Source organism: Vombatus ursinus, unplaced genomic scaffold (assembly GCF_900497805.2).
Source record: "Vombatus ursinus unplaced genomic scaffold, bare-nosed wombat genome assembly UNPS02014793.1, whole genome shotgun sequence".
NCBI lineage: Eukaryota > Metazoa > Chordata > Mammalia > Diprotodontia > Vombatidae > Vombatus > Vombatus ursinus.
This window is the reverse complement of record NW_020954571.1, coordinates 18,822,630-18,836,295: the sequence shown is the minus strand read 5'-3', so window position 1 is coordinate 18,836,295 and position 13,666 is coordinate 18,822,630. Positions and strand designations below refer to the sequence as shown.

Below are 13,666 nucleotides of genomic sequence, written 5' to 3'. Positions count from 1 at the left end.
TTTTCCTTTCTCTTTTCTCTCCTGTCTTTTCTTGCTATTTTCTTCTCCTCACCTACTTTTCATCCTTCCTTTCTCTTTTCTTCTCCTTCCTCTATATTCTCTTTTATGTTTATTTTTCTTTCTAAACCCTTCGTTTCTTCTCTCCTTCCACCTCTCTATCTCCCCCTGTCCTCTCCCATCTCGCTCTCTGCTTCCCCTTTTCCTTTTTTGCTTTTCTTCTCTTTATATGCTTTGGGGAGACAGGGAGTTCCCAACGCTCCTGGCCGGTTGAGTAGGGCTGGTGTAATTTTTCTCCACTTCTCAAATTTAATTTGGAGTGACTGGGTGTGCGTGTGCATGTGTGCGCGTGTATGCTTAAGACAAGAAAGAAAAAGACCAACCGCAGAGGCCTCTCAGCACAACAGTACAACAACAAGAAACAAGTGTCGGAGACTGTGAGAGCGACCGGTGCGTGCCACGATTGGCACAGCCAGCTGTCCCCGGGTCCCGCCGCCCCGGGATTACCGTGACGTCACTTTGCTACTCTTCCCACGGAGGACTGCGAAACAACCCAGAAGCAGAAAATAATCTGACTCGCCACCCTCTCTAAAGCCTCCCAGTCTGGCGCCTTTTTGAACCCTCTTTCGCCCCCTTCCTCATCCATGGGGCAATTGGGTCTCTTTAACCGTGGCGGCGGAGGGCAGCCCTCAAGAGCGCTGGCCCAGACGGCGGAGAAGCAGGCGGCTACTCCCCTTCAGGCCCCTCCTCTCCCTCGCCCTCCTTTAGCTGGGCCAAGGAGGCCGCTCTGGGAACCGGTGCGCATCTAAGGAGGCGCGGCGAGAGCACAACCCGCGGTTCCCACCTAGGATTTGCGGGGCTGAGCCCGGAAACCAGTCTAGACTGCGGGAAAAGGCCAAAAATAAAAATAAAAAATATAGCACAGAAGACGCGACCATGTCCTTCTCTCGGTTTGGATACCCGTATAGCAGTGCTTCTCAGGTAAGCCCAACCCGCAGCCCCCGGAGGTTCCTAGACGCTTAGGCTTCTCTCCCCGGGCTGTGTGGCCCAGACCTGTCTTGAGGCTTCTGCTCTGGGTGTGTTCATGTGCGTCTGTGTATGTGTGTATACACACACGTGTCTGTGTGTGCGCTCCCTCCTCCCTCAGCTTCTGTCGCTCGGTTGGAAGGAGCAGGGTCTTGCCAACTCTGCCACTACCTGTCCTCCCACGCCCACTCCCCTTCCAGCGTCTCTTAGACTTCTGCCTGTTAAGAAATCTGGGCACCCGGTTTATGGACTTGTTTGGTTTACTCTCTGCTTGTCCCTAGCTTTTGGCGTACCCTTAGAAACCATAAAACCCACAGAAGAGAAAGCTAGAAGAGACCTTAAAAACAAGAATGTCAGACCTAGGAGGGAGTTTAGGAATTATCCTGTCCAAAACCTTTAATTTACATAGGAGGAAACTGAGGCCCTGTGACTTGCCTAAGATCATACAGCAAGATCCTGTTAGAGCCTCCACCAGAACCTGCTTGCTAATCCGGTGCTCTTTCCAACGTATTTGGACCCCCAAGTTGGTCACATATCACTCCCTTATTCAACATTATATATATATATATATATATATATATATATATATATATATGTATATATATATATATATATATATATTCCCCTAGGCTGTTTTCTGTTGGGCTATGAGGTTTTAGATAGGTTTGAGGGCCTGATATACTCCCCAAAACGCCTCTGGCCTGAACGAGTGTTCAGGTGAAAGTGGAGGAAGAAGAGTCTCAGCTCAGAGCCCAGAGTAGCTCCATCACACCTACCTGGTCCTTTCCTTTGTAACTTGAGTGGGGTGGTTTGGAAAGTAAATCCAACAAGTCCCCATATTCTTTAAGTTCCTTAGAGAACGGGAGCTGGGGCTTACTCACCTCTGTTTCTCCCTCCTGCTCAGAACAGGTGTTTTATAAGAGTGTATGTTGAATGGATAGATGGAATTTAGTAAGCTGTTCCCAAATGTGCAGTTGACCCCAGGTTTTAAAAGTTCATCCTCTTTGACTCAATTGACCAAGGTTTCCTGTCTTTTCTTACCCTCTCTTCCTCTTTCATGCCCTCCACAGTTTTTGGTGCCAGTCAACCCCAGCACCACTTGCTGTGAATCGGCGCCTCTCTCAGCCCCTGTTCCGGATGGGTCCACCGGCTCGACCCAGGCCTCCGCCCTCTGCTGCCAGACTTACGAGAACGGACTCCTGGGCAGTGCTCGCCCGGAGCTTGGTACAGCACTAGGAGTTTACGGCTCCCATTACGCAGCAGCGGCTGCGGCTGCTGCCGCAGCTTCTTCTCATGGATACTCCAACTACCTGCCCTACAGCCCAGAGCCTCAGGCTCTCTACAATGCGCTGGTGAATACTGCCTCTTGCCCTACTGCCCAGCCAACTCCAACCCCTCTGACTAACTTCCTCACCCTTCCCCCTTTAGGAATCCGGGCTGGGTTTGGGAAAAGGTGGAAACCACGGAGCAGGTGGTAAAATCCAATTAAAGCAGAAGGGAACTGCTATATGCTCAGGAAGGCACAGGTGAGAGGGGGAGAGATAAGGCCCAGAAAGATCTCTCTCATACCCAGCAAAGGAAAGGAGTGGAGTCCCAAAGAGGGAATGCCTTCATATTTACACTTTCCTTTCCCCAGCATCCCCCCAACTCCCCGATCACTCTGGGCCACAGCACTAAATACCATTTCCTTTTGTAGAACCCTCAATATGAACTCAAGGAGACCACTGGCAGCTTCCCAGCTGGACTGGCGCAGCCTGGAGCCTACTACCCCTATGAACCTTCCCTAGGGCAGTATCAGTATGAGAGGTAAGACTCAAAGGTCACCTCATCTGTAGTCACAACCTTTAGAAACAAGGATCAAAGTCGTAAAGAGGATAGGAGAAGGAGGGAGGTGGAGATTGGGGAACAGAGGAGTACAGAGATAAGATAGGGATGGCATCTAGGTGGAAAAATGGGGGAAAGATATACAGTAGGAGGATGAGTAGAGAGAATATAAGGGGATGGGGAGAAAGAACAGAGAAGGAAAAGGAGAAGAGGATAAGGAAGGGATGTATGTGAAGGAAGAAAGAGCAAAGAAAAAAGATGAATGGCAAGATAAAGAAAGGAAGGAAGGAATAAGGAAAGAGGAAAAAAAGATGAAGGAAGGAAAAGAGAGAGGATAAAGGAGGGAGAAGAGAAAGAATTCCTGGGCCTCATATAGTGCATGTTAGTTTTCCTCTAGAAATTGCACAAATGCATGCCCCCTCCTTACCTCTTCCTCATCATCTCTTTTCTTTCTCAGACTAGCCCACTGCTTAGCCCACAGTGAGAGGAATCCCATTCCATACCCCCTAAACCACATATATCATGCCTAGTTAGCTTTCCCCTTTGCCCTTCCTTTCCCACCCCAAAATGCTTCTTTCCCTGGAATGTCCCCATATTTTGGTGGCAGGTACAGCTCTGTGGACTTCAGTGGCTCAGCCAGGCGAAAGAATGCCACCAGAGAGACTACCAGTACTCTGAAGGCCTGGTTGTATGAGCATCGAAAGAATCCATACCCCACCAAGGGTGAGAAGATCATGTTAGCTATTATCACCAAGATGACCCTCACCCAGGTCTCTACCTGGTTTGCCAATGCTCGAAGGCGCCTCAAGAAGGAAAACAAGATGACCTGGTCTCCCAAGAACAAGGCAGGGGAAGAGAAAAAGGAGGAGAGGAGGGGAGAAGAAGACAGCTATGGAGCAAATGAAGGCCAAGGTAGGATGGAAAGAAAGGGGGGAAGAAATCTGCATGGCCTTAGAAGGGTGCTCATGTACAGGTCTTGGGAGACAAAGCTAAATTCCCTCCCAAAAACTGAGCAAAGAATTGAGATTAAGGCCTTGGGACCATAGGAATAGAGGTGGGTGGACGACTTTTTATTGTTGACAGCCTGCTTTTCCCATTTAGTAACTGAATCTAAATGCAAATATGGCCATTAGCTCCAGATCTTGCACCTTACAGCTTCCCACCCCCAGGCACTTCTTCAAATTGGGGACTTTTGCTTTTCTCACCAGTGACTGGTTTATTTGCAGATCCAAAAGCCTCCAAAGAGGCCAAGCAGCTACAGCTAAGTGACCTAGAAGACTCAGAGGAAGAAGGTGGGGAAGAGGAGGAAGAAGAGGAAACAGAAGACCAGGATCGGAATACAGCGGACAAACTGGAGAGGCTAGGGAAGAGTGCAAAGCTACAGCCAGCAACCAATTGCGAGGCTTCTCAGACTGAGCTTGAAAAAGAGGACCGTAACCAAAAGCAGCATGGAACTCCATCTGAGTTCCCTTGCAATAACCCTCCCTGCTCCCGGAGATCAGACTTCTTGGAAACCTGGATGGGAACAGCAGGCCAGATTCACTGTGGGCCCAGTGAGAAGCCCCAGATCTGGTCTCTGGCTCATACTGCTGGGGCTAGTGCCCTAGAAGGAGAATCTGAGGTTCAGGCAGGGCCCCAGAGCCCTCATCACCATCAGGTCCTGGGGAGACTTCCCTCTTTGGGCCAGGGCTGTGAGGTGACAGCCATAGCTGGCATGAAAGTCCAGGCCAGCCGCTGCACGGTGTTAGAGGAGCCGCCCCAGGCAGCCAAGATCTTTAGAAATTCGACTTTCAACCTGCAGCATTTGCAGCTGAGCTGCGCCTCTTACCCTGGGCTGGGAGAGCTTTGCCAATATGCATCCGGAGCAGAAGGTAGTGGGACCCCGACTGTGTTGTCTCTCTGGGAAATATTCCTGGAATGCTTAAGCTTTAACATCCCACCTCCCCACTCTTTCCCCTCTAACCCATTGGGCAAGAGGGAGACTCTATCTACCTCGAAGCTCTCAATTAGTTACAAGCCAGACCTTCTCTCCAGATGTCTGGGGATAAACTCTTGGTTCTTAAAGTCAGTGGCCCAATCACTTATCCCAGGACTGGGAGGGGCAGTAGGACTTTTCTGGCCCGCCTATCCCAAAGCCGACTTTGTCTGGCATCTGAGGAGATCAGAGCCAACTGAGGGCCCCTGGGACCCAGGCCCTCCTTCCTGCTAGAGCCAAGAACATGGCAGGGGAGGTGAACAGTTAGAAAGAACCAAGTGTGGAATCTTGATTTACCGACACTCGGTTGTATTCATATACAGGGTTTGCATGGACAGTGGAAGGGTAGTAAAGAGGCCACAGAGCTCTAGGAAGTTTGCCCAGGGCAGCATGCCGTCAAAGCCAGTTCTTAAAACGATTTTTTTTTTAGGCCAGTGCTTTGGAATTGAGGTAGATGTCAGAACCCTCTGCCCACTTCCCTGGTCTTCTAGGCCCCCAGGGATCATAGGATGTAGAGATGGAAGGAACCTTAAGGATCTAGTCCAGTGCCTTCACTTATATAGCTAGGGAAACAGGCCCAGAAAAAAAAATGAAGTGATTTAAGGTCACCCTGAAAGTATAAGTAGTGGAACCTCTACTCCAATCCGGCTCCTTCGGTTCCAAACCCAGTACTTTTTTTTTTCTCCCACATTGACACAACTGAGGGAGTATAGATTCATCTGGCTGACATGCATCTGCAAAAGCCCAGCCTAGTCAGGAAAACTGAGGTGGTAATGGAGAATAGAAAGGTCTCTTCTCACACCTCTTTGTTTGCCCTACTATCTGCCTCAGAATTTTATTCCATGTCTATCTGGTTGCTTGAGTTTGGTGGACTCTTCCACAGCGAATGTGGATAGCCGAGACTGACTGAAATTTCTTAAATGGAAAGGAGTTTTACCCTCCCCATACCCAAAGCCGCCGCGGTCTGAGGAGCAGAATCCGTAGTAATTGCCGTTAAGCTATTTCTCACAGGACCATCCTGGTAAATCAGTTTGCAGTGAGACAAGCATCTAGATAATTGGGTCCAAAGCCATCTTTGTAGGAAGCCAATCCACTCTAGACTTTGGCTTCCCAAATGCTGCCATTAGTTTCGATTTAAGAATCGAATGTGACCCTTACTTGGGCAACTTCCGGAAATTTGACCTGGCACCTTTCCCCCAAGTCCCATCCTCCCTCTGAGTTTAAGGAGGCCTGCCTCGCCTAAGCGGCTTACCTCGGGTTTTAATCACTCTGTCCTTTCTCAGCAGGTTAGCGCAAGAATTGAGATTTGATGAAGAACCTTGGGAGCCGTTCAGTTCAGTTTACCGAAGCGCGCCCCTAAGCAAGCCCAGAGACTAAGACATACTAAAGGCAGTTTTTCTCTGCCTCAGAAACGGATGGACAAACAAGCAGTGGCTAGCTTCTCTCAGTCCTTTCACTGAGAGCTGGGAGTAGCCTGCAATTGCACAGCTTTCGAAATATTTGAAGCGCTTGGAAGGAGAGCAAAGAAAGGACTAAGTGAGGTGGTCTCGAGCGCGGGACCGTTGGTTTCTCAAAGTTGGAAAGGGGAAGCGTTCTCCTTTTCCTTCCGGCCTCCTTCCCCGTGTCCATCACAGTTTAAAGCACCCAAAACTCCGAATCTCCCAGAACACTAAATATTCTCGTTCCACTAACAGTGGTCAATTAGGCCGCCCTCTCCAGGCTGATCTTAATAATCTCCACTTATTGGATTCTTAGAAACAAACACAAAGGCCCCTTTGCTTTTTCTTTGGTAAAATATGTTTGCAAACTCCTCAGTCTGGGGCTTGGGAAGCAGAAGAAGGCGCAGTTTCCAGCTAAGGGATCCCGGACAAGGGCGGACTTGAACCACAAGGCTTAAAAACCTCCCCAAGACCGTGCGGGAGGGTCTCCACGTGCCCCTTCAGACCCTGGAAGTAGCGGAAAGGAGGCGCTGGAGAGGACCTTGTGGAATTAAAATTCTGCTTTGCCCATCATGGATTCAGTTGGCTCGGCTTCCCTTGCTGCCCCAGACACTCCTCGGGTGCGTCCCCCTCCCAGGGAACTGAGCTCAACTGAGCCAAGCCCTCTGAGTGGGCTAAGCAGGGCCAGCTTAGTGGGTCAGCGCCCTCCAGGAGCCAGAGACCCGGCTCTGCAAGAAAAAGAGGAGGGAAATCTAAAAGGAGAACCGGGAGCTCAGCTTTATTTCTGTTTAATGGTGTGGCAGCAAACATTCTCTGTTCGTCCTAATAAATGGAGAGGGGGCGAGAGAAGAAAGAAGCTTTGTCCCCCTTTCCAGAGCCATGAACACTCAGTTGCTTCAATTAACAATGAAGGTTAATGAAAGCGTCGGTCCCAAGGACCTGCTTGACACCAAATCTCCTTTTGGTCCTCGGGTCACAGACAACCCTTTGAGGCCATAGATTAGCTGACATTCCGCTGTGATGAGTGAAAGAGATCATTCTACAAAATATGGAGAGCGCAACCTGGAGGGGAGCGACCGGGCAAGCTTGGAAGGAAGTGTCTCAGTCTACGAGAGAGTGGGAGGTTAGAGCATAGAGAGAGTAGCCTTAAAAGGGCGGGATTAGGTCACTGGATGTAGGGGCGGGACCGGGCGGGGTGCTGGTGGTTTGCCTTCCGGCTCTGAATGTTTAAAATGGGTTGAAGCAATGACTTCTCGTGTTGTGGTTTCATTTATTTGAAAAATTCTCAGTCTCTCTCAGTCTATTCTCTCTCATCCAACTTAAACCACTAAGTCTTGAGTTTCGAGATGGATTTCGAGATAGGACCCCTCAGGCGAAGACAATGAGATAATAGAGAAGATGTTGGATAGGGGCTGGAGTTAGCTTTTCTTTTTCTGGTTTCCTCCTTTCACCTTTCTCCCCTTGCTCTTTCCTTTCCTTTCTCTCTTCTTCCTTCCTACCTTCCTTCTCCCTCCCTTCCTGCCTCCCTTGGTTCTTCCTTCCATATTGTCCTTTTTCCTTCTTTCTTCCCTGGTCTTGGGTAAAGTGACTGCATGCAACCGTCCTCCTTCCCTCCCAGGCTCAGGACATTTCAGAGAGCCAAAGTAGTAGAGTGGAGAGAAAGCCAGAGCCCGAGGGCACCCAAGTCAGGTGTCCGGTCCCTTTTCAAATTCGTTTCCTAAAGCTGCAGAAAATGCCCCGCCTCTTCCCCATCCCCCACCCCGCTACCCCTTCTCCTTCCTGGGGAACAGCTGCTCCCTCACCCTGGCTCTCTCCGTGGCTCCCCTGGGACACACAGTCTGCACCGCTGACCCGCGGCTTAGGGTCTGGTAAATTAAACTGCGAAAAGATAAACATTATTTCAAGTCGGATTTGCGGGATTAGCGCTTGTAATAAAGAGTATTAGTTGGAGCTTCTTTCAAGGCTCCCAGTGTCCCTCCCTCTGCCCCCTCCCAAAGCGCAGGTAGCCCTTCCCAGGGTCTAGGGCACTGGCTATTGTCTTGCAGTATCCCTTCATCCATTCCTGAGCTCGGCCCGAGGATAGTCCTGTGAAATGGTCCCTGAGGAGTTGGGACAGCGCCAAGGCGCCCACATAGCCTTCTTTTCTGATTTCTGCTATGATCCCTGTCCTGCCTCCCTTAGGTCTGCTAATAAGTAGCCTCTTGGCAGCTGGGTCCCAGCTGGCTAGACTCTGCCACTAACTTGGCTACTCTACCAAGTAGCCCCTCCCTCTACCCGCGGCTCCGGGCTTCAGCTCCTGTAAAATGAAGATTCTATATTTTTTCCCACTTGGAATCCGGCACCCAGTCTAGCTCAGTGCTGCTCTAAAACCTTCAGGAGCTTGGTGGAGATGCGAGAGGAAGTCAGATTAATGGGCTGAGCCTTCAGGGGCTCTCCAAGGCTGGATACATGACTCTCATTCCTTTTCCATCCTTCTGATTATCAGGGAAGCAGTCTGATCTCCCTAGTCCCTCACTTTCCACTCCATTTTCCTAGGTTCGGTGAGACCTACGAAGCAAACCTCTTCAAATATGATCCGGGGAGTCATATTTAGAAGACTGCTTTGACTAAACCGAGAACAGAGAAGGGGCGGAGGTTAGGAACTAAAGGCTTTTTGGAAGTGGGAGGGGGTAGAAAGCGACAGAAGCATAATGAAGTTGGGAACACTATACCGAAAACTCAGTGAAGTTAATATTTCAGTAACCAAGAAGAAAATTCAAGGTGGTTGGAGCTGTGCTCGGTTAGGATCTCACATTCGAACCTCAGGGCAAATTAAGACAGATGAAGGGGGGAGTGGGGAAGAGGCTTCATAGCCCCAGAGCATCAAGATAGGTAAGACATCCTATCTCACCCTCAGTCTGCAGATGAGGTTAGGGTGGTGTCACCTAGGTTAGGGTGGTGTCACCTTGAAAGGTAGGTTTTAGAGTTGGAAGGAAGCTTAAAGATGGTTTAGTGTTTAGTGCAAACCCTTTATTCATAGATGAGAATCAACCCCAGAGGAAGTGACTTATCCAAAGTCATACATTTAGCAGAGCCAACAGTGTGCTGGTAAATGTAAAACAAAGTATACTGCCACACTTTTAAATTTAATCCGCATTATTAACATCTTTCCATAACTGTTTTAAGTTCAGACAATCAAGAAAACAGTAAGTCATGCCCTGATTTGTATCATTTGCCGTGGTGTAAATGTTCACACCGAAAATTTAAAAATCATCTCTCTCTGTCTGTCTGTCTCTCTCTCATTTTCTCCCTCACTCTCTTGCTTTCTCCCACTCTCTCTGCCAGGCAAACCTAATACTAATCAGTCACTACCTGAAGTGGCCCTCCTCTTCCCATAAGGATTGGGTGTCTGGACTCAGGGTGGTATTCTCCACCTGGCCTCTCTACACTCCTCAGGACTCTTTGAAGTCACTAAATTGTCTGTCTTTCTCCACCTCATCATTATCTCTTGTTGGGGAGGATCAGGAATTCTGACATTCCTGACCTGTCCTAGAACTATATGTTCTGGAGTAAGGTGGCCAAGCACCTCCTTGTTGCCCTACTTTCCCTAGTCTCCTACTGAGATCACATACATCCAAAGTGACTATACCTTCTGTCTCCCAACCCCCATCACTTCATTCTGGCCACCACTTAGGGGGAAGGGAATAGACCTGCTTTGTCCTAGAAAGTAATCTCCACAAGAACAGGTGCAGACATTCCCTGATTGACTTAATCTGGATTCTCTTTCAATCTCCTCATTGGGATCAGCTTTTGAAAACTATATTATTTTTTTTATCCCAAAACTCAACAGCTGGATGTTCTAGGGAAGAAGGAAAAGAAGGAACTGCACTTTGGGATCCCATCCTATTATCATTATTCACCCTCATATTTCATATATATGGAATTGCATAGTATATTAGAGCTAGAGAAGACCTTGGAAGTCATTTAGGTGGGACGTTCAAGTTAGAAGGGATCTTACAACATAAAATATTGGAGCTGAAAGGTACTTTAGTACATAGAATGTTGAATGTCATAGATGAATGAGACCTCTAAATATAGACTATTAGAGTTCTAAGGGAGCTTACTGATCATTTAGTCTAAGCCTTCTCCCATTTAAAGATGCAGAAACCAAGGACTAGAGAAGGGAAAACACTTACTTAAGCACTTGTTAGGTGGTGGTCAATGCAGAACTAGACCCAGGTCTTCTGACTCCCAGATTCTTTCCACCTCACTGCCACTCTAATGCCCACTGCCTGATTTGAATCCAATTCCTTATTCTCACTTTTGATCCGATGAGACAGGGTCTTCAATTCAGAAATGACCAAAAGACATATCAGGAAGCTGTAGGAGTATGTGGCCCAAGGGCAGCTAATTTTAAAAATATTGAAGGCCAGCGAAATTCTCTTATTAGACATTAGTGGCAGTCTCTTCTCCCAGCTATTTCTGTCACTTGCAGTTTGGTGTGCCACAGTTTGTGTCCCAGACAGACACTCCTCTTGTCAACTCTTTAATTCTCCTGTCATGAGAGAGCACTGAGTTCTTCATATTCTTCTCCATAGGCGGTTGATTGTGTACTATGCTAACTGAAAATAGTAATTTCAAGGCAGGAAAATGATTTCCTTTTATGTAAGTTTTTAGAGTTCACTTCATTTAGAATCAGAGATGTGTCCTTTTTTTCTTTGGTCTTTTTATATCACCTTTCCCCTTTGGCACCTAGAAGAGTGACTTGCCCATAATAGGCAATAATTAATGTTTGTTTAATTTAAATGAGCTACTCTGGAATCCTCCTAGAAGCCTGCAGAGACTCTTAGTAGAGACAAGCCAAGGTGATAGAAGGCATAGCATACAAGCAGCCTAAATCCACATTACTAGAAAGGGACCCAGGCAACCCTTTGGAGCCGCTATAGGATGCACAGCCCAACCAGCGCACAGGCAGTGCACTGTTCTGCACTGTATCTGAACCATAGCAGGAAATGGGAACATACAAGTACCAAGGCAGCCCATGCTCAACCCAGAGCCAAGACAGCCTGTTCCTGAATCAAAGCAAGAGGCAGGACCAGATCAGCTTACAAGGAGACACATCCAAAACTCAGTAAGACATATAGGGAGAAAGGGTCCAGGGAGAACCTAGGGAAGCAAAGCACCTCAGGTTTTATAGGAAGTGTACTACCAATACAATCAACAATATCTGGCTGGGGTTTATCATGATCACAGTGAGGGAAATAGCAAATATTACATTTGGAACTATGTAAATAGAAGACCAGAGGGGCCAAGGTTAAAATCCAAATCAAGCCACCAGGAAACTGAGTCAAAACTTAATAATTCCCCCTAAGGGCAGAATTTAGTCACCACATCCAATACTGAGCAGAGCCAGCCCACACCAAGCGTGTTGGGACCAGAGTCTGACCCAAGCATAAAAGCACAATCTGGAAACTGAGACTAAAGATAAGAGTAACAGAAGAAAATATTGAAGACACTATAGAAACACCACAGATTGAGAGAAACCCTAGAGACAAACCCAGAAGAACAGAATAATTTTGTAAGTTCAAATAGAGCCTCAGATAAAAGAATGACCTGGCCACAAGGACTATAAGAGTAGGTAGAAGATAGGAAGCATTTCAAGCAAATTTTTAAAAATTTTTTGAATTTTGAGTTCCAAATTCTCTCCTTCCCTCTTACTCCTATCCCACCCACTGAGAAGGCAAGCAATATATTATCAATTATACATGCATAGTTATGCAAAATATATATATTCACATTAGCCATGTTGCAAAAAAAATAAAAAAACAAAGTGAGAAAAATAGAAAAAGTGAAAAAAATGCTTTATTCTGTACTTGGAGTTCATTAGTTCTTTCTCTGGAGGTCAATAGTATTCTTCATCATGGATCCTTGGAATTTTCTTGGATCATTATTTTGAACAAAGTAGCTAAATTTTTCACAGTTGATCATTGTTATAAAATTGCTGTTACTGTGTACAATGTTCTCGATAGGAAGCATTTTTAAAAAATGTATTGCTAAATAAAATAACAGCTACAGAGAAGAGATTAAAAAGTAGAATTAATAGCTTAGAACATAAGTTGGTAAACTTTATCCAAAAACTGAACTACTTGAAAATTAGAATGGGACAAAGAGAAAAAAAAGGCTTAATGAGACCACTAGGAATTTTAAAGCAAAATCAAAAGATTGGGGGGAACATAATAAAATATAAAGTATATACTATCAAAAACAACCACTCCAGAAAACAAGGCAAGGAGAGATAATCAAAGAACCATCAAACTATTTGAAAATCATGAACATAAAAAGAAATCCTGGGATACCATATTTCTATAAAGGAAAATGGCACAGATCTACTAGAACAGAAAATAAAATGAAAATAGAAAGAACTCACTGATAATTTGGAGAAAGAAATTCCAAATTAAAACTGCTAGGAACACTGTTGCCCAAATTCAGAACTTTCAGGGGAAAAAGTGCTAGAAGCAACTAAAAAGAAGAAAGGAAACAGAATTAGGATCACCTAAGACTTGCAAGCTACCAATATAAAAGAAGGAAGACCTGGAATATCATATTCCAAAAGACAAAAGATAACTTATAACCTAGAATAATGTACCATGAAAAAAACTAGTATAATCTTATATGGAAGAAAAAAAATAGACATTTAATAAAAAAGATGACTTTGAAGAATGCCTGGTGAAAATACCAGAGTGGGGGGAAAAAAAAGAGTTGAAATGCAAACACAAAAGTTAAGAGAAAACTAGGAAGGTAAATACGTTTGGGTATTTGTAAAGATCTGTATAATGATGAAGTGCTTATATTCTAATTGGGGGAAAACAAGTATTCCTACGGAACTCAAATGTCTCTGTGGATCATAAAAGGAGTTAAATAAGATACCTAGAGACCTTGGAAAAATGGTTTTATTCTTTTTTGAGAACTGTAAGAGACAAAAGAAATGAGAGGGAAAATTAAGGGAAGAAAGGACAAGAAAGGGGAGGGTATTCACTATATCATAATAGGGGGTGCAAACATGGAGGAAGGAGTGAGGGAACAGACATCATATGAATCCTATTTTCAACTGAACTGAACAAAGGAGAGTGGAACATATGTATACACACACACACACACACACACACACAGAGTTTGGTGCAAAAAAAAATCCTACATTAAACTCAACAGGAAAATAGATATAAATAATGAGAAGGAAGAGGGGAATTAGGTTAAGAAGGAGTACAAAGGAGCCAAGATGGCGGAGTAAGAAGTAAGTTGCTCTTACCATCCCTTATTAACCTCTGAAAGTCCAGAAAATATCACTCCAGGAAAAACTCTGGAACAGCTGAACCAGAAGAAAGATGGAGTGCAGCAGTTCAGTAGCCCAGGTGGCTGGAGGGATTAC

At 46.0% G+C, this 13,666-nt stretch overlaps 1 protein-coding gene across 2 annotated transcripts; it reads left to right on the top strand.

Moving 5' to 3' along the window:
* Positions 1 to 802: 802 nt before the first annotated feature.
* Positions 803 to 7,434, top strand: IRX6 (iroquois homeobox 6). Of its 2 annotated transcripts, none has more exons than XM_027869657.1 (6): positions 803 to 978; positions 2,094 to 2,375; positions 2,720 to 2,829; positions 3,455 to 3,759; positions 4,074 to 4,718; positions 6,109 to 7,434. In XM_027869657.1, exons 1-6 carry the CDS (start codon positions 934 to 936, stop codon positions 6,111 to 6,113), a joined length of 1,392 nt encoding a protein of 463 aa, XP_027725458.1. In that variant the 5' UTR covers positions 803 to 933; the 3' UTR covers positions 6,114 to 7,434. The 2 variants fall into 2 exon arrangements, with proteins under 2 accessions (XP_027725458.1, XP_027725457.1); XM_027869656.1 differs by having other exon boundaries at positions 6,106 to 7,434.
* Positions 7,435 to 13,666: the final 6,232 nt, after the last annotated feature.